Genomic DNA, 25,260 nt, shown 5'->3' with positions numbered 1-25,260 from the left:
TTTTTTCAAATTTTTCGGTTAAGTAGTTTCTGAGAAGGGGCCCGTGAAAGGTATGTCACTAATATCAAAACCAATACCGACTACGGAAAGTAACCTGGAAATTCGAGCAAACAACTTTATTTAATTTTCAAACTAAGAAATTCGTTTTCTCTTTGTAAGATATTTCGTTACGTTTTCTCTGTTTCTCATATGTGTCCATATTCCCGCCGTAGGATTACCAACTGAACACATTTCCGCCATTAGAGAACTAACGGTTTGACATATTATTTAGGGCTGGCTTTCACATTTTCCCGTCTCAGGGACCCTTTGAGTTAAGACAAATTATTCACCGAAGGGCAGGGAGAGGAGGAAGGGAATTAATTGTTAGTTCAAAAAAATTTTTGCCGTCCGATTCCTCTGCCGATGCGTAAAACGGTTCAATTTGTCAACGCCTCCATATCTTTGCTAAATTTGCCTGGGGAGGGAGTTTAGCTGTATCTTCATAATGTTGATGAATTTCATCTCACCTTCCACAAGAAACAAGTCGGGAAACCGGAAGCTGGACGCTTCAGGTACGAAAGGTTTTGTGTATTTCTTAGTACGTAGCACGTAATATATCCATATATTATGTGAGAGTATCCACTTTCGGGTGATATTGACATTTATAGTCTTCAATTTTCAAAGAAGCAACAAATTTGAGGTATTATAACTTTGTTAGTTATAGTGCGATTGCCACCAAACTTGGTAAGATCATGCTCTAAATTATATCCTATATCACTGCAAAATTGCATGGTACTAGGATGAACTTAAGGGGGGTTTCTAACCAATTACAAAAAATTGTAGTAATATACTATTATTAACTTTATTTAAACAGATATCGGCATGGAAGGTATTTCGGAGCCAAGGCAACTTACAGTGGCAGCCTCCTGATTTTTTTCAGATTTTTCGGTTTGGTAGTTTCTGAGAATGGCCCCCTTAAAGAAGTGATCGCTTTCAACCCCCCGCGCTCCCCACCCTTCCAACGAATGTCAAAACTAAGATCGGCTTTGAAAAGTACTAATCGAGACCTTTAATTTGATACCCCATATGACTATATTTGATGAAAAAAAATTGTACAACCCCCTTTTGCATGTATGAGGACCCCCCCTTAAATTCGACGTAAAAGGATGTAATTCACTGTATGAGTGAACCTTCACAGTTCCCACCTTTCTACCAAATTTGGTGTCAATCGCTATAACCGTCTCCGAGAAAAATGCGTGTGACGGACAGACAGACGGACAGACACAAAACCTTAAAAATGGGTAATAAGCGTCGCTCACCACTCCAATGCAGAATACATAGTCAACGAATCGTATCCAACCTTGTGCACGTAACATTAAAAACTTCCGAGTCTGCTTAGAAGCTGGGTAAGGAAACAATCTCATTATACTTTCGGATCTGCTTTAATTGCCGCTGTGTCGCGCAGTCCATCGGCCTCGTTTTCCCAAGAAATTTGCGATTTGCGAGCATTTTGCTTGAATCCTCTCCCTTGCGCTTTTAGATAGTCTTATGTTGATCATTCTCATCGATAACCATAACAGCAGGTTCTGAGACTGCGCAGTAGGCAGACCACACCCGCCAAGCCCCCCCCCCCCCCTCATTCCAAGTTGCTTGATGGTTGGTTTTTATTCTATAACTCGTCGATCGACATGGGAAGCAGGGTCTGAATTCTCTTTTCAGTCAATATTACTAGTTCGGTTTTTTTCTATGCAAGGCTGAAACGCATCAATATGCCAAGTTTGTTTTTGTTCAACAGTGCGTCTGGCAACAAATCTGTATAACTGAACAAGCGAGCAGAGCGGAGTCTCAGATAATCCTTTAATATCCGCAAAAGGTAGTCAGGCACGTAGAATTGTGTAGTCAGGCACATGGAAATGCTAATATGCCTAGCATATATATCATATATCCCCTGGATTACCAATTTGGTTGGTATATTGCGAGTCGATAAGCGTTCCCAGAAGCAGTTCCTTTGTCAGACCAAAGCGCTGAAATGGTTGCCGACCGGAACCACTAGTATCATCATGTTAGACCAGTTCGAGTCCGTGTTTTCGATGTAGCTCACAAAACATCTAAGAAGCAAACGTACATCTGCTTAGTATAATGCCAACCGTCCTAGACGCCAGCTGCGCTGAGCTCCTTTTTGGAAACAGCCTAAGACTTTCCGAAGAAATGAACGTCAACGGCAATATCAACAGCGATCCAAAATTGTTTGTCGACAAATTCTCTCAGTAAATGCGAGACATGCGGCCAACATCTGTGCTTTTTTCATTCACAAATATAAAAACTGGTGAATTTAATGAGGAGGTCAATCTCTCAACCATATACTCGACCCACCGTATAGTTCGCGGTATATCGAGTAGAATACACACAGTTGACATCAATGGAAGAAATTATAACGTCTCCACAGAGAGGCTTAAATCTGCTTTTAGTTTCATCAACTTTTTAAGGTTTTGTGTGAAACAAAACCTTATTAGAATCGAGACGGTGTCTGTCTGTCCGTCTGTCTGTCTGTCATTCTGTCACAGCCGATTTATTCGGAAACGACTAGACCGATTGTCGCGAAAATTGGTAAGAGTATGTGATCTGGTGTTCCCTTTACATGCAGTAAGTGGCGCCATCTTGTGTTAAATTTAAGGGGGGCTCCCCATACATGTGAATGGAGGGTGCAAATTTTTTTTTACAGAATGAAGCCATGTGGGGTATCAAATAAAAGGTCTCAATTAGTACCTTTTGAAACTGGTTCAATATTTGATATTGGGTGAAACATAGGGGAGTGAGGGCTCAAAATATGACCCCCAAAAAGTGTAACAGGTCTCGTTCTCAGAACCTTTCCAACCGAAAAATCTGAAAAAAAATCACAGTAGTGCATCTCTACGAAATCTAGGCCTCAAAATATATCCGGTTCCGATATCTGCACAAATAAAGTTAATAATAGTATATTTCCACATTTTAGAAATTTACCCGGCACCCCCCTTATGTTCATCCCAGAAGCACAAAATTTGGCATGCGTATAATGAAGAGTATAATTCACAGTTTGGTCAAGTTTGAAGAAAATCCAACTATTATTAACAAAGTTATGGGGGGTGAAACTTTACATTTTTTTGTGAATTTCGTGTACTCTACAACCTGCACGACGTCATTATCACATATAAATTCGTCAATACCACAATGAAATGAGTTCTTATGAATTGAGTTCCAGAGAATTATTTTGTTTTAGTTTTTTAGTTATTTGTCAACCAGACATGTGTGTATGTAGGTATATAGTATTATATATGCGTGCTAATGAACTTTGTGGGTAGTGCCTAATTCAAATAGATATAAGAAGTAAATCGGAAATGTGGGTGCGATCAATATATATAAGTGCATATATGTGTACAGCATTCGGAAATAGGCAGTTTGTTTGTTTAGGGTGAGCGTAATATCTATGGCTGTAATATGTACATATGTTTAGTAGTTTGGAAAAATCTGAAGGATTATCTTGGATTTGTAGCTATATACGGATAGAAAAATGTGCGTTGAAATTTCTTACATAAGATGAACACAAAACCTTTATACCCGAAGCGTGAGCTTCCGGTATTCCGACTTGTTTTCATTGTCGTATCGAGGTGGCCAGTTAACGCTCACTCAACATCATGGCCCTGATGAGCAGACTATTAATAGTGAGCGCGTGGTTTTACCGACATATTCTGCCGATGAACCACCCACACTGTACAACGTGCGTAAGGTCCATAGGTCACCCGTATTGCAGTCAGTGTCAGCAGTCGGAACAGATTGCTAAACGCCGACATCTTCCCTCCAAGAAGGCTAGCATCAGAGTTTGTTGCAAACCATTCAACCCACCAGCAGCGCGAATTCAACGAACTTACCTCCAGAAATTGCATCGTTACAATGTCGTTCAGGGAGGAGTACTGTAGAAGTTCATTGCCAACATCACACATCACATTGCACGGCGTTTTTCGATGGTTAACTACGCCGTGGGCGTGAGTAGAAATGGTATTTCTCGTTACTTTTATATTGAGAAATAAAAGAAACAAATTTCGTTAGAGAGAGATGCGTTTGAGAACAGAATCTTTCGTAGAATTTTTGCGCCTCTACATGAAAATGACCGATTCCGTAGCTTATATATCGAGGAAATTTATGAGCGATACCACGACAGTGTTGTGGGATCACTTAATCCGTATGGTTAAGGATGATCCAGCCCAGAAAGTCTATAAAGGCAATATCTATGGTGGAAAAAGAAGACGAGGCAGACCCTGCCTGATATGGAGCGATAGTGTAGGGCAGCACACCAGACAGGTTTCAGAGATATCGAATTGGTGGACCTCGGCGCAAAACCGGGATGTCTGGAGTTCTTTATTAAGATAGGCGTAGACCAGATACCGGTTGTTGCCGGGTTGCTCATGATGATATTCGCTTTCGGTGGCAGAGGTGAGGTAGCGTCTGATGACGACAAAAAGAAACCATTTGGAGAAGGAAAGATCTATCATGAAGGACTACTTCCTTGTTTTGCCGGATCGTTTGTATGTTAAAATCAAGAAAAAGCTGCACATGGAAAGAAGACCACTTACGTGTGGCATTGGCGGTTGGTAATTCAGCAAGCTTCCATTTCCCCAACTCGGAGAACTGTTGGGGGGAGGTCCTTGATATCGCCCTACTACCCGATAATGGGATTCTTATTGTGAAAAACTGGAGAGTGCCTGATCAAAGATCCTTCTCAGATCATAGTTGGATACTTTTCAGTGTTGACCTCGCCGCAGAGGTCTGTCTATGAAACATAGGAGCCCATCCTATTTTAAAAAAGTCAGAAGGCTCCTGGGCGAAATTTTCAGGTGAAACTTTGGAGCTGCTGGTTCAGACGCGCTTTCGCACAGGAAATTGTTGTGCAGTGGTTTGTGGAGATTTACTAGACGCGCACGAGTGGTTTTCATACAGAACGCGGGCAGGCGCGGCCATGAGTCCGCGAAGGACTTTCGATCAATCAGCCTCACCTCTTACATATTGAAGACCCTAGAGCGTGCTCTGGACATGCACTTGAGGGTGATTATGGAGAGAACGTCGTTCTTTAAGTCCAAGCATGCCTATCCCAAATTTAAATCCACAGAAACCGCTTCACGAGGTAACTGGCACGGTTGAGCGATCACTGGAATACAAGCAGTATACGCTAGCTGCCTCTTTGGATATAGAGGGAACATTCAACATTAGTACCAACGCCATCAAGGAAGCCTTGACCAGTATTGGATTGGAGAATTATTTTACGCATTGAATTATACCCATGCTAAGAACCAGGATAGGGAGGGGCAGGCAACCACATGACCAGAGCTGTGAACAGAAACATGTCTCAGGGTGATGCCATGTCTTCGGTGCTCTTGTTAATAGTGATGGGCGAAATTTTACGAATATTGGACAGCAGCGGGGTGAAAGTAGTGGCATGTGCCGATGACTTGGTGATGTCAGGGATGTTTTCGTCCATTATAATCAACATCATTGAAGGAGCGTTGCGAAAAATATGCCTGTGGGCCACAAGATACGAACTCGGCATAAACCCAACCAAAACGGAACTGATGTTATTATCACCAAGACAAGGGGAAGTACCTCGGGAAATCTGGGCATTCCCCACGTAAGCTGAACTTCACGAAACATTTTGCTGTGCACTTTCCAACCAGAGCAGAGTGGAAGACGGACAGTATGTTTCAAGGTAATGATACAGTATTTTTCACCGATCAATCACAGATGGTCTGCGGAGTCGGTACGGGGGTTTTCTCGAATACATACAGTGTATCCAAGTCGTATGGTCTTCTAGGTTTCACCAGTGTATTCCAAGCGGAAGTACTGGCGATACTGGCTGGAGGATGATCCGAGCGTAACATACCCATTCTGACCTACAGCTAAGCAGCGACGACATCCTCCAGGCTGACGGGACAATGTAGAAATTCGCTGGACAATCTGGGTGGCATGATCAAAATCACCCACCTCCGGATTCCCGATTATAGCAACATAGAGTTGAATGAGCGGGGTGACAGATTTGCCAGGCGGCGCTCCGCTCTTGGCAATCTTTCGGCGGGTACAGTCAGTGTCTCGCTGGGGACTGTCAAGGGCGAAATCTACTCGCACTACTTAGCAGCCGCAGGCCTTAGATGGTGAAGGCTTACCATCTGTGAAAGTCAAGAAGGCTTTTGCCTGCTTATAACAAAACCCGATCATGAGAGCTCTTATGCTGCGAAGAAGAGGGGGAAACCTTCAGTCGCATCCTTTGATTGATTGCCCCGCTCTAGCTAAAGTAAGGCGACCTCAGAGAGGTTTATAGCTGCAGGGTGAGAGAGCTGCTTTAAATCGTGAATGCTACGGGCTGGCTGTGAAGATCTGAGTTGGGTGAACTCTGCCTCCCTGCTCTGATAACAGCAGTCACGGTCTTAGGAGGTTGTGGCATCGAAACGGCTCACCACAGTGTTGATTGAGCCCTCAGAGCAGCCACTGATACCTACCCACCTATTCTGAGCTGTTTTCTGAATTAATAGTGCTGTTTAGCAGCTATTCGCATTTGAGCTGCGTTTAGGGGAAAGCGATTGATGATCAAAATTATTTAATGAACTATTTGAGTTCTCATTGACTTGCCATTCGATCTAGAGTATATTTGATTGAAAAGTTAAGGTATTTTGGGGCCTGTTCGCTAGTGGACATGAACAATCAGTTTTGAATTTCATGACTGTATTTTTCCTTTTAACATATTTTCATTTGAACTCTTTTCATGGGTGAATTCAAATGCAAATTAAATTAATTTCTCTCAGTATCTGAATGCAATGTGATACAATGGGGTCAATCAAATCTCTAGTGAATGTTTACTAGTGGAACTACATAAAAAACATTTATTTATTGATATTTGATTTGATACCGGTAAAATTTCTGTGTGATACATTTTCCAAAACATATGACCGAATACCCCATATTGTGCAAAAAATAAATTGGAAATGGTTCATGTATTATATTTCCTCTTTCAGATTCAGATAAGAATTGGATTTCCTCTACTGATTGACGTTTGTGAGAATTAAAAGAGAGAACATCTGGCATTTTGGATAAAGCAGAATATGTTATCGTTAATAATTGCATAGACCTATCTTTGATAAGCATAAGTTTGCATTTATGAAGTATAGTTTCATTTATCTATAATGGTTAATACTAGATAATTATCATCGTTATCTTTGCAATTATTAGATTTATTGGCTTATAATCTAAATTTTTATGATAACCGTTATTTGATTATAATGAGGTCGACATTATCTCTAGAACCTTGAAAAGCTTGTCGGAATAGTAACGAATTGTTCTAGGTGAATTTACGGAGCTTATTTAAGGTACAAATGGGAGAAGTGAGTTGCTGAAAGGAGTTTCTCTTTAGTATCATTTTTATCGGTTTAGATTGAATCATATTTCCGTGTCACCTGTGCTGTTAGACGATGCGATGGTCAAGTTGGTTGGGTTTTAGTATTTTTACCTCGTTACCTCGGCTACGAATCCTGAATGAGCTATGGATGTTTGTGTTTGTCCCACTGATGTAGGCTTATCACTTACACAATGTTAAGTATGTTGATAATGAAAATGAAACAGAATCTCATTGAAAATGAAGCGGAAAAAAATATAATAATAATGTGTGGATGCCATAACAATGTAGGTATTCCTTACGATGAAACCTAAGGCAATATTTCGATTTTGTCATGAACGAATTTTCGCAAAAATAAAGTAGCACCATCAGCAAGAATAGATTCCCTTTTGAGCAAGAAAAAAACCACTGAAGCTCAGGATCTTTTTAACAGAAAGATAAAATTAGACAATACATCGCTTCTGAAAGGGAGATTCAGGAAGAAGGTCATTGAGCTCATATATATAGATGATTTGAGGATTTTATGAATGTCTTCAACTTTGAAATTCCTATATTACGACTAGGATACAATTTCACCATTCTCAATCCCGACACCTTATCAGATTGCTGCAAATATTCAATTATAAAATTTTGGTGAAAAATTGCTTGCAACGAAGATTTCATTCCCTTTTGTTTCGGATGAACTGTTGCAGACTAACATCGCCAACACAAAAAAGGATATAGGATAAGCCTCGAACAACTATACCTAAAAGCTCACTGAACTTACCTCCACAATACGAATGCCATCACAATGAGAATGATTCCGAAGCAGCTGAAAACGACGCCAACAAGAACTGCAAGATTGTAGTCGTTATGTGATTGTCGCAGCAATGGTTGGATTTTTTCGCAATTTGGTTGCATCAAAATCTGAAAAAAAAAAGAACGAACGAAGAAAATATAAGAACAGGATTGGGGGAATAGAAATGAGGTTCCATTTTGTAGTGACAAAAGTACCATTTAGAAATACAAAACAGAAAATATACTCGCAGAAGTTGCATAGTCAAGTGTATATGGAACTTGCAATGAAATAAACTGCATATTAGATTTGTATAAAATGAAAGGCACAAGGAAACCATATAAAGGAGAAATGTCCTTAAAAGATCTTCTTACGTGTAATGTGCATTAGGGGGAAGTGGGTTGTAGGGAAAACGAAATCAAATGTTTAGGAAGCAGTATCAATGTAATGGAAAAACTATTATGGAAAACGGTTTCATATGAGTATTGTTGCTGAATTGCATGTTTTGTACTGATGCTGTCGTTGCAAGTTGCAGGCAAATTCGAGGACATGCAATCAAGATATAGGGACTTTCAAGGAAATGCGGATTCTTGGTATTAACGACTGCTTTTGTAATGGAAATCAAAAAATATTATTCATTGGAAATTAATTTAATTGAACATTAGATGCAGTGTCGAGCTATTAACCAACGCTCTCGCGCCGATCCGTTAGCCAAAATGCATATAATTACACGTCGTCACATTCATCTTGCTTGAAACGTTCGCGGCACTGGACATTGTACTGGTCAACGTTGGAAGTGTACCCGCCTTCCGAGGCAGAAGACTAGGTTCAATCGTTGATCTAACCTACCTCAGTACTTCGTTGGCGAGGTTGATGGTTTGGCGGGTGAGTGAATACTACACCCACAATGACAATCAGGCCTTCTTTCTCGACACTGAGTGAGCAACAGAAGTGGAAAAACTAGGATAGCTGGGTGATCCATTGGAGCTTTCGAGCAAGATACATTTCTGGCGTGTTACGACGCGAAGGGAATGTTGCTGGAAAAAATGAGCCGGGTAACTGAGGCCTCTACAATGCCGCAACGGAAGTTTCACAACAGTAGGAACCCAAATACTGGTGGAACCAAGAAATCGCGATGTTGAGAATATCGTGCCTGCGAGCAAGGAGGCTTTGCCAAAGGAGAAGAGGGAAGCCAGAACATCGGCAGTCGTAGAAGGAATGCCGCGATCTTTGAAGTAGGCTTAAGAAGGCTATACGAGAAAGTAAGAGGAATTGCTACAAGCAGTTTTGTCTTGAGGTAAATACGAATCCCTTAGGCACTGCTTACAAGGTTGTGATGAACAAGACTCGTGGACAAAAACTAACTACAATTTTCATTCATATAAATATATGAACTTTGGGAGTAAGTTAATTCCTTCGTCAATTCATTTCTTACTAGCTAAGGTAACTCAAGGAGCACGATCTGCATCTGAAGCTTCACGAAGTGTTATCTGGTATTAGGGAAACCAGATAGGCCTTCATAATACTTGCAATTGGGTACCATATGGGAGTTTTATGGTTGTGGTTAACGCCATGTCGAGTGCGCTTGTGGCAGGGCTCTAAATGTGTTTACAAAACTGATACCTGCTCGAAAATTATAGTGAGTGTACACTTACATAGCAGGCAATAACTCAAGCAATGGAAAACAAGCCATTCTTTTAGATATTGTGGTATTCGATCTCTTTACAACAGAGTTGGCAGTAAAATGACCAAGTTGCTTAAGCGTTAGCCTGAAAATCTCGTTGGCCATGGTTGTTTTAGAAACGCTGGAAGCGAATGGAGCGCTATTTGGTCTTCAATTCGACTTTTGTAAGGCGCGCCCGATAACTGGTGAATTGAACAAGCAACAAGCGTATGAAACTGAAAACTCTGCAACAATAACAACCAAAGCATCCTGCTTTCATGACTCTTGACACGCTTTAAACGCAACGAATTGGAATGAAATAATAATTGACACTGGTTAAACCCGAAAAATTGGAAACTAGCCTACTACTTCGAGACGACGATAAATTATTGTCACGACTCCGATCACGGCCTAAAATATTAAATCATTACAGCTGGTATTCCACAAGAATGTGGATTGTGACATGTCTACAATGTCGTACCAAGCCAGAAATTTTCGAAAGAGGTGACAATCTATTTTGGGAACAACATAGGAGTAGCAACATTAGTAGTAAATCTGGGGACGGGCGAGGATGAAGCCTATTTGTAAATTAAGCGACGCATATGAATCGAGGAAATATGGAGTGCCTGCCTGAAAACAGCACAGTAGAGGACTAAATTTGTATTAATAAGCAGCTGTCATAAGGTTGAAATATTTCAAGTCACTGTTGGTAACCAAATAATCCGATTAAGTTCTCGAAGATTCCAAGCTTAAAATGAAGGAGCACGTGGAGCAGGGGTGCAGGAAGACTTGAATGAAAGCACTGCGCCATCGATGTTATGACTCAATATTGACAGGCTCAACCAGGGTCGTAGAACTCAACCCTAGAGTTGCTCTATCATATGCACCACTGGCATAGAATCAGGGGCAAACCAGATAAAACTGTCGTCTGTTTACCGACTCAGCACCCTTCGTACGATTTGAGTCTATTAAGAGTCCGAGAAGCATCCTATCTCCTACGGGGTATGATTCACATAATCGCAATTCTTCCCCCACAACAGGCAGAAAGTGGACCTCAACCAACAGTGCAACAGGACGTCTTTATAATCCCAGGGGTTACCGAGGAGGAACTACGGAAGATCTGTGGATGAATTAGGGATAATAAGGCTCCGGGATTGGATGGGATTCCGAACAAAGCCCTGAAGATGGCAGCTAACATCAGGCCCGCATGGTTCATAAGTACATCTGAGTCCTGCTTGGTGGAAAAGTTTTTCCCGCGCAGGGGAAAAGGAAGACGTTAATTCTGCTTCCGAAGCCCCAAAAACCACCTGGCGGATTCTCTTCATATCGCCCTATGTCTTTTAGACACTATGGGGAAGATGTAAGAGAGGGTGGTATACAACAGGCTGCTTCCGTTCGTTGAGCTAGCGGGTGGTCTATCGGAGTGATAGTAGGGGTTTCGCAGAGTGCGATCCACAGTCGATGTTATTGTAACGGTAGTAGACCTGACCCGAGAGGCATCGGCCGCTGGTAAGTGCTGCACGGTGATGACGTTGGACGTCAGAAATGCATTTATCTCGGCTAACTATGTTTCCCTGGTTACTTAGCTCGAATAGTCAAGAGTTACCTCTGGAAGAGACTTCTTTGGTACGAGACGGACAACGGGCCGAAGGAATATGTTGTGACAGCAGGTGTTCCCCAAGTCTCCGTATTGGGGTCCCTGTCGTGGAAGATAATGTACGACGGAGTGCTCGGCCTTCGGGTGCCAAAGGTCAACATTGATTGGTTTTGCGACCTGGAAGTGGTAGTAGTTGCGAAACACCACCGGGTCACGGAAGTGTATCGAAATGAAACCATTCATGCCATCAACGCATGGCTCCAAATGATGAAATTGGACCTGGTGGAAGATAAAACAGAGGCCATTCGCAGGAAGAAAACACTGTCACTGGACTATGCGCGCGAAAGGACAGAAAAGGCTAGCTCATCTCTAGGAAGGATGATGACTAATATTTGAGAGCCAAAATCTAATCACCGACTGCTTATCGCAGAGGTGATGAAATCTATCCTGCTATACGCGGCTCCTGTATGGGCGTGCGCACTGATAACACAGTGAACCAAGGAAGAGTGCTGAGGGTGTGCAGTGCATATAAAACGGTATAGGACGGTGTGTGTCATCGCGGGGATGATTCCGTTGGATGGGAATGGGAAGCGAATGGGATATACTGTTTTTATCGGAGAAGGAGAGTGAATTCGGGCGAAGTGACTGCGGGCTTTCGAAATGCCACTAGGAAGGAGCTCTACAGGAGATCGCAGCAAAGGCGGAATAATTCCGAAAAAGGCCGTTGGACGCATACACTGACCCTGTGTATTGGGAGATGGGTCGAGCGTAAACATGGAGAATTGAATTACCACCTAACGTAGTTCCTTACGGGACATGATGAATGCAGGATGAGTCCTCAGACTATCCCGAATGCGCCGCTACACCCGAGGATCCGGAAAATGTTATGTTCGACTGTCCGAGATTCTCGAATGAAAAAGAGATGTAAAACGACGCCCTCAACGTAGTTATTGGACCCCGTAATTTCGTAGAGGGGATGCTGAAGTCAGCAGTAAATTGGAGTGAGATAAACACAACACGAGTCCAGAAAGCGCGACGGATCCGAGACTTAGTTGTGCTGGTGTAAATCAGAGCGCTCCTTTACGGTGGTCTCGCGGGGAACTGGAGTTGGTTTTAGTGGGTGAGAATCCGAAACACTGCTGCAACATGACGCAGCAGCGTCTTTTTAAGATTTCCACCTGCCCGCAAAAAAAAGATGAATTAATAATATATTCCATTTTGTTCGATGACCTTCTGCCATCTTGGTAGGTAGATAGGTATTGGTAGCCACTCCGAGGAGCCTAATTAGCGCTAGTGTGCACCGTTTTGATGCCACAAATTCCTAAGACCATGACTGCTGTGCAAGAGCAAGGGGGCAGAGATCGGCCGGCTTAGATCTTCAGAGCCAGCCCGTAGCATTCACAAAGAAAAGCAGCTCTCCCAGCCTGCAGCTAGAGACCTCTCTGAGGTCCTCAAAAAATAGTAGTCTGCCTCTAGGTAGACTTGGGCAATCGTAAAGGAAGTACCAGAGGGTTTCCACTCTTCCTCGCAACTTCAGCAATGCGAATTGTAGGGTGTGCCGAGTTTGGCGCCATGGTCCCCTATATGACAGTGACCCGTGCAGATTGCGTTAATCTTGTATGCATTTCAACGCATCTGACACAAGCGCTCTGACATCTTACTATCCGATTCATAATTCCACATTCGTAGGACCTTTCTTTATTGGCGAACAACTGAAAAAGGTACTGATATACCGCCCCATCTGCACTTAACGGTACTGCATTCAAGGAATTTTGAAGAGAGCGAAACAAGTGGAACCTGATGATGCAAAGTGAGGCGAGTATACTGGATGAGGCAGCACATTCCTTTCAAATACTTTTTGACGGGTTGACAAAGATGTGCGTGGTCTCCCATTATCATGATAGAGCACAAATCTTTTACGTTTGGCGAGCTGCGAACGTTTTTGGACGAGAGATGCAATTGGTCATTCGGATCCTTGCAAGGAGATAAAAAAGAATCACATTCTTCCAACCCTACCACACTCACAGTATATCTTTTTTTAGACGAAGTTTTGAATTTCAAATGGTCCAGTAACGCTTCGCAGATAGGGACTAATCAAAATTTGGAGCTTTCAAGGGATAGTGGTTCCTGCTTTTTTGGTACTCGGCATAACCCCGCTGTTCGCTTCATATTTTATGCACAGTTATAGGTTTCTTGCTATATTTTGTTGCGCTTGAGGATATAGCTCTTACCAGTCTTATTTTGTGCATGCTGGGTGATGTTCCGGGGTATATTTCAATGGTTTCTGAATCTCTCTTTTGTTGATATCAATGCATGCTTGTTTTATAGATGGGGCTGTATTTATTTCACAGGTCATGATGGTACGGCTGACAACTCTACACGGAAAACCGATGTTACGAAGCTACGGAAGGAGCCTCGGACAGGATGGATTTTACAACGATGAACCCGGCAACAACAACGGATTAACGATTTGCGCATTTTCTCATGGAACGTGGGCTCCCTGTACAGACCGAATGCTGCTGAGCAGCTAGCCGATACCCTGTCCCAATATAGGGCTGATATAACAGCGTTACAAGAGATGCGATGGACAGGGACCGGTTTCCTGGAGAAGAGCCGCTACACCATATATTATAGCGGTCATCCAGTAAACCATGCGCTCGGAGTAGATTTCTTAGTCAGCCAAAAACTGAAACCTGCTGTTATCGGCTTTGAAAACATAAGCGAACGGCTATGCACTCTGCGCTTGCGAGGCAAGTTTAGAAATATAAGCCTCATGAACGTTTACGCTCCTACAGAGGAGACTGCAGAGTTGGAGAAGGATACCTTCTACGAGGCAGTAGGACGAACCCTCGAAGCCTGTCCCAGATATGATATTAAAATCATACTTGGGGATTTTAACAGCCAAGTAGGGAAGGAGCCCGTATGCAGGCGATACGTTGGCTCCCATAGCTTACACGAAAAAACAAATGATAATGGACTGCGGATTATTCAATTAGCAGGGTCATACGAAATGGTTGTTGGAAGTACCTGGTTTGCGCGGAAAGCGGTCCACAAACATACGTGGACCTCTCCAGACGGGACCACTTTCAACCAAATTGACCACGTGTTGATCGAACGCCGCCACCTCTCAGCCTTGATGAATGTCAGAACATATAGGCCAATATAGACCCGGCCCACTATCTCGTTGGCATAGTACTCCGAACTAGAATTACGACACTACCTACAATCCCCTCTGACAATCAGGTAAGAGGGAATGCTGAAGCCATCCACAGCACAGTCCTCCGCAACACCTACAAGAGGGAAATGGATGCCGCAATAACCGCAGTCAACAGAGATCCTGGAGATGAAGCATCAACAAATGATCTTCACAACCACCTGAAGAACTTTATCATTGATACGGTCACAAAGATACTTGACCCCAACCGCAAAGAGTCGAAACGGCTGGTTTGACGACGAATGTAAGCTAGCAACGGAACGGAAGAATGTTGCTTACCGATTAATGTTGCATTCTCAAAGGACGCGGGCACGCGCGGAGACTTATCAAGAACTCCGGCGAGCGGAGAAGCGACTTCACAGACGGAAAAAGGAAGCCTGGGAGAACCAACAGGTCTCTCGAAAAGTAGGCCGGATAGCCCCATACGCCCAAAAATCATTGGTCCATGCCAAAGAGGCTTCACTCTAGGCAAATCAGCAACAGATCAGATTTTCTCTCTGCGGCAAGCGATGGGAAAATTGTTGGAATATGGACATAAGTTGCTGACCCTGACCAATGTGCGAGGCCAGATAAAATCAGCATCACTCTCAAGACCATTCGACGTCCACATTAGTCTACGACAAGGGGATGCCCTATCATGCGCCCTATTTAACCTGGCCCTGGAGAAAGTGATCCCTGATGCTGAGGTAAACGCGGGTCAGAGCTCTTACTGTACAAGACTATGATCTTGTCAGTCCTCATGTATTCCTCGGAGACTTGGGTTCTTAGCAAAAAAACTGCGAACTCTTGGCCGCGTCCGAGAGAAGAATCCTCCGAAGAATTTTTGGCCCCCTACATAAGGGTGGACGATTCCGTAGCCTAGATAACGACGAAATCTATAAGCGATACCATAACACCAGACAGCTTTTAGGAATATCGAACTGGTGGACCTCGGCGTAAAACCGGGATGTCTGGAGTTCTTTATTAAGGCAGGCCTAGACCGGATACCGGTTACTGCGCCGTTGATTATGATGAATCCATGCTTGTTTTATACATGGGACCGTATTTCATAGGTCGTGGTGGTGAGAAATGAGCTTACATTTTGTGTGTGTAGAGTTTTCGCATATTTATTTCCTCAAGTTATATCTGTTAATCTTTGTTGTTCTTTCTTAACTTTCTTAACTTTGTTTTCGGCAATTTTATTAACTTTTATATTCCGCTCGTTTTACCTGTAAAACGACTGAGGGTATATTTATGTTTCTTATTCAGTATGAAATGTGATGACTGATAATGGTTCATTCCCTCGTCTTTGAACATCGATGATTTCCGATCCCGATTCCCTGACAGGAATACTGATGGTTTTCGAACAAGGGTGGATGATAAACATCCTAATGTATGGAACGATTTCATTTTCCAGGGAAGTGTATTTACCCCATCAAGTTGCGAATCAGTACTCATTATAAATATTCAACTGTAAGCACAAAAACAACTGGAAACTGAAAGCTAATGTTTTTTTTCCTTGCGGCAGAACCATTTCATATGGAGTTTAGGAAAAAAGAATTTACTAAATCTGATTTGTACTTGATGCAATAAAACCATAAAATTGCCACATTACGAATGGCAAAGACAAAAACAAAGCAATTACCTTTCTTGGCTCCGAACATTTCCCATGTATTATTCTATTTGATGCTATTATGCTGTGAGATGCTGCGCAAACTTTTATCTCGTAGATAGTGTACGTTGTCAAATTTGGCAGGGTAAACTGAAAAAGAGAAATTGGAAAAATGAAATAAAAATCAGAAAAATCAGATAGCATCGGTGAAGAAATCGCCAAGAGAAACATGAGAAATTTCCCAAAAATTTTCCACGCATACATGTAGACTACACATGTTCATATATCTTCCTAGCAAGGATATGTAAATCATTTTTGGATAGAAGACAAAGTTTTTCTTTCTCAATGTGAAAGTTCCTCGTCATTTTTTGCTCCTATTGTGAATTCTTCCCTATATTCCAGGGTAATTGAATTGGAGAATGTTAAAAGTTTTCATGAAGCGAGCAGATATACTGAGAGTGGCAAAAAATTTTGAAGTTAGTTGAGGTACTGGCGGCACCATGCAAAAATTCGATCTAAATATCCTACATGAAAGTTGACAAGGAAAATGTCAGGCTGTCCTGCATCTTCACTTTTGATTTTCCCATTTGTTCTATGGAGGCACTTTTTCTGGTACATGGGAATGCACATATCTTATATTTGATTTATTCATATACGGCATGATGTTATCTGTTTATCCTTTCCTGAGTAATAACGTCATGTGCACTCAGAGTAGTTTTTTTCACACAGGAAAGGATACTATGTACGATAACTTGTTTTCTTTTCTGCAGGTGCATACTTTCCTGATGACATAATATAGTTGTATGTGGCTCAGAAACAAAGTATTCGCTTTTAGATTTGCAGGAACTTTCGGTGACTTCTTTTATGGAAGAATATTTTATTTTATGGAAACAATTGCATTTGGGGAATTTTCTCGTAGATCTGGTCGGAAGTCACTTTATGAGATGGAACTGTAAGGTTATTGTCAACGTGTTAGATTTTAAAGGACATCAAACGTAGAAAGTAGGTTCCGCTCTCTTTAACATAAACAGTTCTTCCGTTTGATGCTTCCTTGTTCTATAACTTTGATAACATAACAGAGTTAGATTTCCAAATACACGTAGACAGTTCCTGCCCTCTGACAGATATCATTCCATTTGAAATCTATTTTAGATTTTGAGTCCTGTCATATGATTTCAGTCCAGGCTATTATCAGACCTTGTAACGTGGACCTCCTAACCCCCATACTCCTGGGAATCAAATGAACATCACTTGAGAGTCAGCTGATTACACCCTAGAAGGGAGAAGTTGGGACGTCAAGCAGTGGATCCAAGGTCAACATTGGTATAGTGCGAGGACAACAACCAACCAACAACAACTGTCGCAGATCGTAATGATTGTAGAAGTATAATACATACCACATCACGAAAGAACTTGGATGTGGTGGCAAATCTTTCGATGATTCTGTGAGGGACGTTAACGCTCGACTCCTCATCCGCGATAACGAGCAGGTGAAGAGGTGGAGGGAACACCTCACCACAGTTCTTAGCCGTATGGCACTCGATGAATTTCCGGATCTTGTGGACAAAATGGTTAGCCACCGTAACATGTGGATCCAAGCAGGAGAGAAATCGGAATAAAATCGCTGAACTGACTATTTGAGGGAGTTATTATTCATCATCATCATCATCAACGGCGCAACAACCGGTATCCGGTCTAGGCCTGCCTTAATAAGGAACTCCAGACATCCCGGTTTTGCGCCGAGGTCCACCAATTCGATATCCCTAAAAGCTGTCTGGCGTCCTGACCCACGCCATCGCTCCATCTTAGGCAGTGTCTGCCTCGTCTTCTTTTTCTACCATAGATATTGCCCTTATAGACTTTCCGGGCGGGATCATCCTCATCCATACGGATTAAGTGACCCGCCCACCGTAACCTATTGAGCCGGATTTTATCCACAACCGGACGGTCATGGTATCGCTCATAGATTTCGTCATTGTGTAGGCTACGGAATCGTCCATCCTCATGTAGGGGGCCAAAAATTCTTCGGAGGATTCTTCTCTCGAACGCGGCCAAGAGTTCGCAATTTTTCTTGCTAAGAACCCAAGTTTCCGAGGAATACATGAGGACTGGCAAGATCATCGTCTTGCACAGTAAGAGCTTTGACCCTATGGTGAGACGTTTCGAGTGGAACAGTCTTTGTAAGCTGAAATAGGCTCTGTTGGCTGACAACAACCGTGCGCGAATTTCATCATCGTAGTTGTTATCGGTTGTGATTTTTGACCCTAGATAGGAGAAATTGTCAACGGTCTCAAAGTTGTATTCTCCTATCCTTATTCTTCTTCGTGTTTGACCAGTGCGGTTTGATGTTGTTGGTTGATTCGTCTTCGGTGCTGACGTTGCCACCATATATTTTGTCTTGCCTTCATTGATGTGCAGCCCAAGATCTCGCGCCGCCTGCTCGATCTGGATGAAGGCAGTTTGTACATCTCGGGTCGTTCTTCCCATGATGTCGATATCGTCAGCATAGGCCAGTAGTTGGGTGGACTTGAAGAGGATCGTACCTCTTGCATTTACCTCGGCATCACGGATCACTTTCTCGAGGGCCAGGTTAAAGAGGACGCATGATAGGGCATCCCCTTGTCGTAGACCGTTGTTGATGTCGAATGGGCTTGAGAGTGATCCTGCTGCTTTTATCTGGCCTCGCACATTGGTCAGGGTCAGCCTAGTCAGTCTTATTAATTTCGTCAGGATACCGAATTCTCTCATGGCCGTGTACAGTTTTACCCTGGCTATGCTATCATAGGCGGCTTTAAGGTCGATGAATAGATGGTGCAACTGTTGTCCATATTCCAACAGTTTTTCCATCGCTTGCCGCACAGAGAAAATCTGATCTGTTGCTGATTTGCCTGGAGTGAAGCCTCTTTGGTATGGGCCAATGATGTTCTGGGCGTATGGGGTTATCCGGCCTAGTAAGATAGTGGAGAATATCTTATAGATGGTACTCAGCAACGTGATACCTCTATAATTGCTGCACTGTGTGATATCTCCCTTTTTATGTATGAGACAGATAATGCCTCGTTGCCAATCGTCAGGCATTGATTCGCTGTGCCATACCTTGAGCACAAGTTGATGACCCACTTGGTGCAACTGGTTGCCTCCATAGTTAACCAATTCGGCTGTAATTCCATCGGCTCCTGGCGACTTATGATTTTTTGGCAGTATTTGTCCGTCGTCTTCAGTTGGCGGGACCTCCAACTCGCCGATGTTCTGGTTGTTCAGTAGCTCATCAAAGTACTCAACCTATCGCTCTAATATGCCCATTCTGTCGGAAATCAGATTTCCCTCTTTGTCTCGGCAGGATGAGCATCGAGGTGTATAAGGCTTCATCCTGTTGACTTGTTGGTAAAACTTCCGCGCCTGGTGCGGTTGCTCCCTGTACTTTTCTAGTTCATAGACTTATTGGTTCTCCCAGGCTTCCTTTTTCCGTCTATGAAGTCGCTTCTCCACTCGTCGGAGTTCGTGATAAGTCTCTGCGCGTGCCCGCGTTCTTTGAGAATGCAACATTACTCGGTATGCGGCATTCTTCCGTTCCGTTGCTAGCTTACATTCATCGTCAAACCAGCCGTTCCGACTCCTTTTGCGGCTGGGGCCAAGTATGTTTGTGGCCGTATCCATGATAACGTTCTTCAGGTGATTGTGAAGATCATTTGTTGATACTTCATCTCCAGGTCCTCTGTTGACTGCGGTTATTGCAGCATCCATTTCCCTCTTATAGGTGTCGCAGAGGGTTGTGTTGTGGATGGCTTCAGTGTTCACTCTCACCTGATTGTCAGAGGGGATTCTAGGTGGTATTGTTATTCGAGCTCGGAGCACCATGCCAACGAGATAGTGATCCGAGTCTATATTGGCCCCCCTATATGTTCTGACATTCATCACGGCTGAGAGGTGGCGGCGTTCGATCAACACGTGGTCAATTTGGTTGAAAGTGGTCCCGTCTGGAGAGGCCCACGTATGTTTGTGGACCGCTTTCCGCGCAAACCAGGTACTTCCAACAACCATTTCGTGTGACCCTGCTAATTGAATAGACCCCAGTCCGTTATCATTTGTTTTTTCGTGTAAGCTATGGGAGCCAACGTATCGCCTGAATACGGGCTCCTTCCCTACTTGGCTGTTAAAATCCCCAAGTATGATTTTGATATCATATCTGGGACAGGCTTCGAGGGTTCGTTCTACTGCCTCGTAGAAGGTATCCTTCTTCGACTCTGCAGTCTCCTCTGTAGGGGCGTGAACGTTTATGAGGCTTATATTTCTAAACTTGCCTCGCAAGCGCAGAGTGCATAGCCGTTCGCTTATGTTTTCAAAGCCGATAACAGCAGGTTTCATTTTTTGGCTGACTAAGAAACCTACTCCGAGCACATGGTTTACTGGATGACCGCTATATTATTATTAGTATTCCAAAAAAGAGAACCCGTATTGAGTGTGCCAATTTCGTGCTGCCCATTGCCGTGAAGATAATAGTAGAATAATCCTTAAATATATCAAGGAACACCTCGACAACTTACTCGACAGGGAGCAGGCTGCTTTTTGCTCTAGATTCTCTTGGATTGACCACATTAAGATCCCACGGAATATTTTGGAACAGTTCGCGGAGTTTAGATCTTCGCTTCACCTGCTCCTCATCGATTCGGGAAGGCTTTTGACAGCACCAAAGCGGGGGGCAGGGGGCATTCCAAAGCAATTAAAATCAATTATCAGAGCACTGTTACTCGAAGGCCTACGTCAACACCTGCCTACGTCGTATCACTGGAATACGCTGGCTTGGTACAATTACAAACGAAGAACTTAGTTGGTGCATCTGGTTGACAGCCGTAAGCGATGTGATCGGAAGGCGGAAGTGGCAACGGATAGGTCACATATTAAGGAAGGCCAATGATTGCATTGCTGGGCTATGCTATGTAGTGGAATCTACCCTTTCAAGATGGTCGACGTGTGGGACAACCCAAGGGCACTTAGCATGGAACAGTAGAGAAGGAGTGCGGGCGTCTCGGAAGGTTTTGGGATACTAAAATACATTTCGAGTAACCGTGAGTGATGACACGTAGGTGTGGTTGTTGCGCCAAATGACAACCATATACATCGAAGCATTCGCGGAGCTGGACGTGGTACTGGCGAATGTTGGGTCTTCGTACACTTTCCGGGGAAGGGGCCTGGGGTCTATAGTGGACCTGACATACGTGAGTGCCACTTTAGCCAGTAGAATCGCTTGGCATGTCAGTGAGGACTATACTCACAGCGATCACCAGGCAATCTGCATAGAGATCAAGGGCGGATCGAGCTCGAAAAAGAGTTTTCGCAAAATGCCGGGTGGTATGCTTGGCTGGACAGTGAAAGCGTTCGAGGGGGACACGTTTTCCGCGGTGCTCCAATCCGACATATCCCTGAATGGTACGGCTGGAGAGAAAGCCACCCAGATCACTCGATGGATGACGGAAGCATGCGATGCTACTATGCCCAGAAGGCGATTGCTCCCCAGTAGGCAACCCAACTACTGGTGGAACAATGAAATCGCAAGTTTGCGAGCCGCATGTTTTCGGGCAAGGAGGCTTTGCCAGAGGCTCAGGGGAAAACCCGGTGGCGACGGTCGAGAGGAGGCACACAAGCAATTGCGTGGCCGCCTAAAGGAAGCCATTCGGAGGAGCAAAAAGAACTGCTTCAAACAGCTGTGCGACCATGCCGACATAAACCCTTGGGGCGAGGCTTACAGAGTGGTGATGAAAAGGCTGCGGAAATCACCCCAGGTGACCTGTCCGCGCCTCCTGAAACAGATTGTTACCACTCTGTTCCCTCACCACGAAAATAGGGGAAGGCAAGTTTTTGTCCAGCCAAATGACGGCATAATACCGCCTGTAACTGTGGAGGAGCTGCGGGAAATATGTGGTAGGTTCGGTGACAACAAGGCCCCAGGTTTGGATGGCATCCCCAACCGAGCTTTGAAACTGGCAGTGAAGACTAGGCCCGACCTTTTCGCCAACACCTTCGAGGCGTGCCTAAAAGAAGGAATATTCCCTGCCCAATGGAAAAAGCAAAAGTTGGTGTTGCTTCCGAAGCCTGGCAAGCAACCTGGAAACCCAGTGTCGTATCGTCCTATCTGACTGTTGGATACAATGGGGAAGATGATGGAGAGAGTCATCTACAACAGACTCCTGCCCATCGTCGAAGCCAGCAATGGTTTGTCGGAACGCCAGTTTGGTTTCCGACGCGCCCACTCTACGGTGGACGCAATTGGCATGGTGGTAAACCTGGCAAAAGGTGCACTGATTTCTGGCGGCTGCTGTGCCGTGGTAGCGTTCGATGTCAAAAACGCATTCAACTCGGCCAACTGGAATAGAATTAAAGGGTCATTGGCTGACATAGGTGTCCCCGGATACTTAGCGAATTTGGTGGAAAACTACCTCTCAGGGAGGACTCTCTGGTACGGGACGGATGAGGGCCCCAAAGAGTACATTGTCACAGCCGGGGTATCACAGGGATCGGTACTTGGTCCCCTGTTGTGGAATATCATGTATAATGGGGTGCTTGCTCTTCCCGTCCCAGAGGGGACTACGATTGTCGGCTTTGCTGATGACCTAGCTGTGGTTGTTGCAGCAAAACACCCAGAAGATGTGGAGGTTTACGCAACGGAAACAGTGAGAGCGGTAAAGTCCTGGCTAGAAAAGGCCGGGCTGACCTTGGCGGACGCGAAAACGGAAGCGGTCTTGATAACGAAACGCAGGAAAAATAACACTGTAAAAGTGGAGGTCGGTGGACATACGGTCGTATCAAAGCCGGCTATCAAATACCTGGGGGTAATAATTGACACCAAATTGAGTTTTAGGGAGCACCTAGAGTATGCATGCCAAAAGGCAGCCAGTGCCACCACGGCACTTGCAAAAATGTTGCCAAATATTGGTGGGCCGAAACATTGCCGGAGGTTGGTGCTAGCCGGAGTGGTGCGCTCCATCCTGCTCTACTCGTCGCCTGTGTGGGCAGAGGCGCTTGCAAACTCTCAGAGACGGAAGCAGGTGAACTCGGTTTACCGGCGGATGGCTTTGAGGGTTTGCAGTGCTTTTAGAACCACATCAGATGAGGCAGTATTGGTGGTGGCAGGCATGATCCCGGTTGACATTCTGGCCAAAGAAATGAGTGTCCTGTACAATGCAAGACATATGGAAGGGCATGCACAGCGTAGAAATGCGGCAAGGTCAGAGTCGCTTGATCTCTGGCAACGCAGATGGGACGAGTCTGCGAAAGGTCGGTAGACGCACAGGCTCATTCCCAACATTAGGGTGTGGCTTGAGCGAAAACATGGGGATACCAACTACCACATTATCCAGTTCCTCACGGGACACGGTGGTTGCTACAGGCAGTATCTGCACCGCTTTGGGTTGGATGATTTTCCGAACTGTCCCAGATGCGATGGCATACCGGAGGATCCAGAGCATGTGATGTTTCACTGCCCACGATTTGCGATGGAGAGAAGGAGCTTAAACCAGGTGCTGGGCAGGAGCGGGACCCCGGAGAGCTTGGTTACTGAGATGCTGGAGTCCGAGGAGAAGTGGCTTGCGGTTAGCTCCGCAATCATCCAAATGCAGGAGTTGCTGAAAGAACAAAGAAGGAGAAGGATGAGTGCCTAAGAGCAAACCTACCCCGCGAAGTAATACCTCAATGGTGGTCCCGCGGGGCTGGGGCTGGAGAGACCGGGGGTGGTTTTTAGTGGGTGTGAATCCCACACGCGCCCGCTGTTGTTCCGCCATTCGGGCGGCGGAGCTGCGGCGGACGTATCTTTCTAAGATTTTCCACCTCCGTGTACGCAAAAAAAAAAAAAAAAACCATATACATATATCCGTGCTTGGAGGCATAAAGGCATAATTTTGATTGAATATCTGGCTTAGGAGTAGAGTACAACGCGGTGAGATATTATGAGACTCTGGAAAAATTGAAAAGAGCAACTCAGAATGAGAGGGAGGCATACTGAAAAAGGGAGTCCGCCTGCTACGCGAGAAAGCAGACCTCACAGACCAACGTCACGAAGCTACATCGGGGCTCGTTCAGATGTGTTTTTTGGAATCTCCTCCGCATTCTCTGACCTGACGCCTTCAAATTAACATCTGTTCACCCCTTACGGTAACCACGCGTAGAAAAAGGGTTTAAACAGGCGGATTGATGTACGATGAATGTGCAGAATAGTGGGATTCGGCTACATTTTTTGCAATCAATCATGCTTTTGTTTTCCAATTTGCATCTAGTCTAGCGGATGATCTTCCAATATTAAATATGCGCTTCAGATTGTTCAGGAAAGAGGAACTGCTGAAAATAGTAGAAGTGCTCATAGAAACAAGCGATGAGAAAGCTAGGGAGAGAAATCTTCTCAAAGCAGGAGAGAGGGAGAAAGCCGCATAGTTGGATAGGAGCAATGATGGTTATTCAAGGAATAGTGAGCCAACGACTGGTGCCCTCCTTCGGGTTTTTTGAAGAGGGGAAAGTGCATACATAAATAAACTATTCTACCGTTTTGGCCAAGAAGGACACAAGAATAGTTAGTCCTGTAGAACGTCAAAATTTTCTTTATGTGATAAAGATATTCGCAAGCCTACTGAATATGTGCTGAAGTCGTACAAGTGCAAAGGCCCCCTGGTTTGGGGGCGATACGGGGTCGATTTGAGGAACCGGCAACAATCAACTGACTGAAGAGCTACCATTGCAGCCTTCAGGTTTTGTGGCAAATAGGATAAGTACTGCAGACGCATCTTTCGAGGCGCTGATGGATGGTGAATCTGTGAAGTGATTAATTTCGAGCGCAAAGCCGACGAAACATTCTATGGTCTGTGCAACCTACATCTGAAGCGGTAGTTCTGATTAACAGCGGCGTCAATTCTACGGATTTATTCTCTCAGGAACTGCCAAAAAAGTAGAAGTTCCAATAATCTGACGCAGTTCGTAGCTACACAACACCAACTCATCCCCTAGGTAGACTACGTCCCAATGCAATTCTTGTCCGAATATGGATAT

The 25,260-nt window shown here is 44.2% G+C and overlaps 1 protein-coding gene across 6 annotated transcripts in view; it reads right to left on the bottom strand.

The window, feature by feature from the left end:
• LOC119656717 (tyrosine-protein phosphatase 99A) overlaps positions 1-25,260 on the bottom strand; it is a 588,033-nt gene that overhangs the window by 71,598 nt on the left and 491,175 nt on the right. For all 6 annotated transcript variants that reach the window (XM_038063239.1, XM_038063240.1, XM_038063242.1 and 3 more), the window contains 2 exons: positions 16,264-16,380; positions 8,157-8,296 (listed from right to left, as the gene is read on the bottom strand). In XM_038063239.1, the coding sequence (XP_037919167.1) occupies positions 8,157-8,296; positions 16,264-16,380 (257 nt within the window). The remainder of the gene's footprint in view (positions 1-8,156; positions 8,297-16,263; positions 16,381-25,260) is intronic.

This window comes from Hermetia illucens, chromosome 5 (genome assembly GCF_905115235.1).
Source record: "Hermetia illucens chromosome 5, iHerIll2.2.curated.20191125, whole genome shotgun sequence".
Classification (NCBI taxonomy): Eukaryota; Metazoa; Arthropoda; class Insecta; order Diptera; family Stratiomyidae; genus Hermetia; species Hermetia illucens.
Note: the sequence above shows the minus strand (reverse complement) of the source record. Positions and strands in the feature narration are given on the sequence as shown.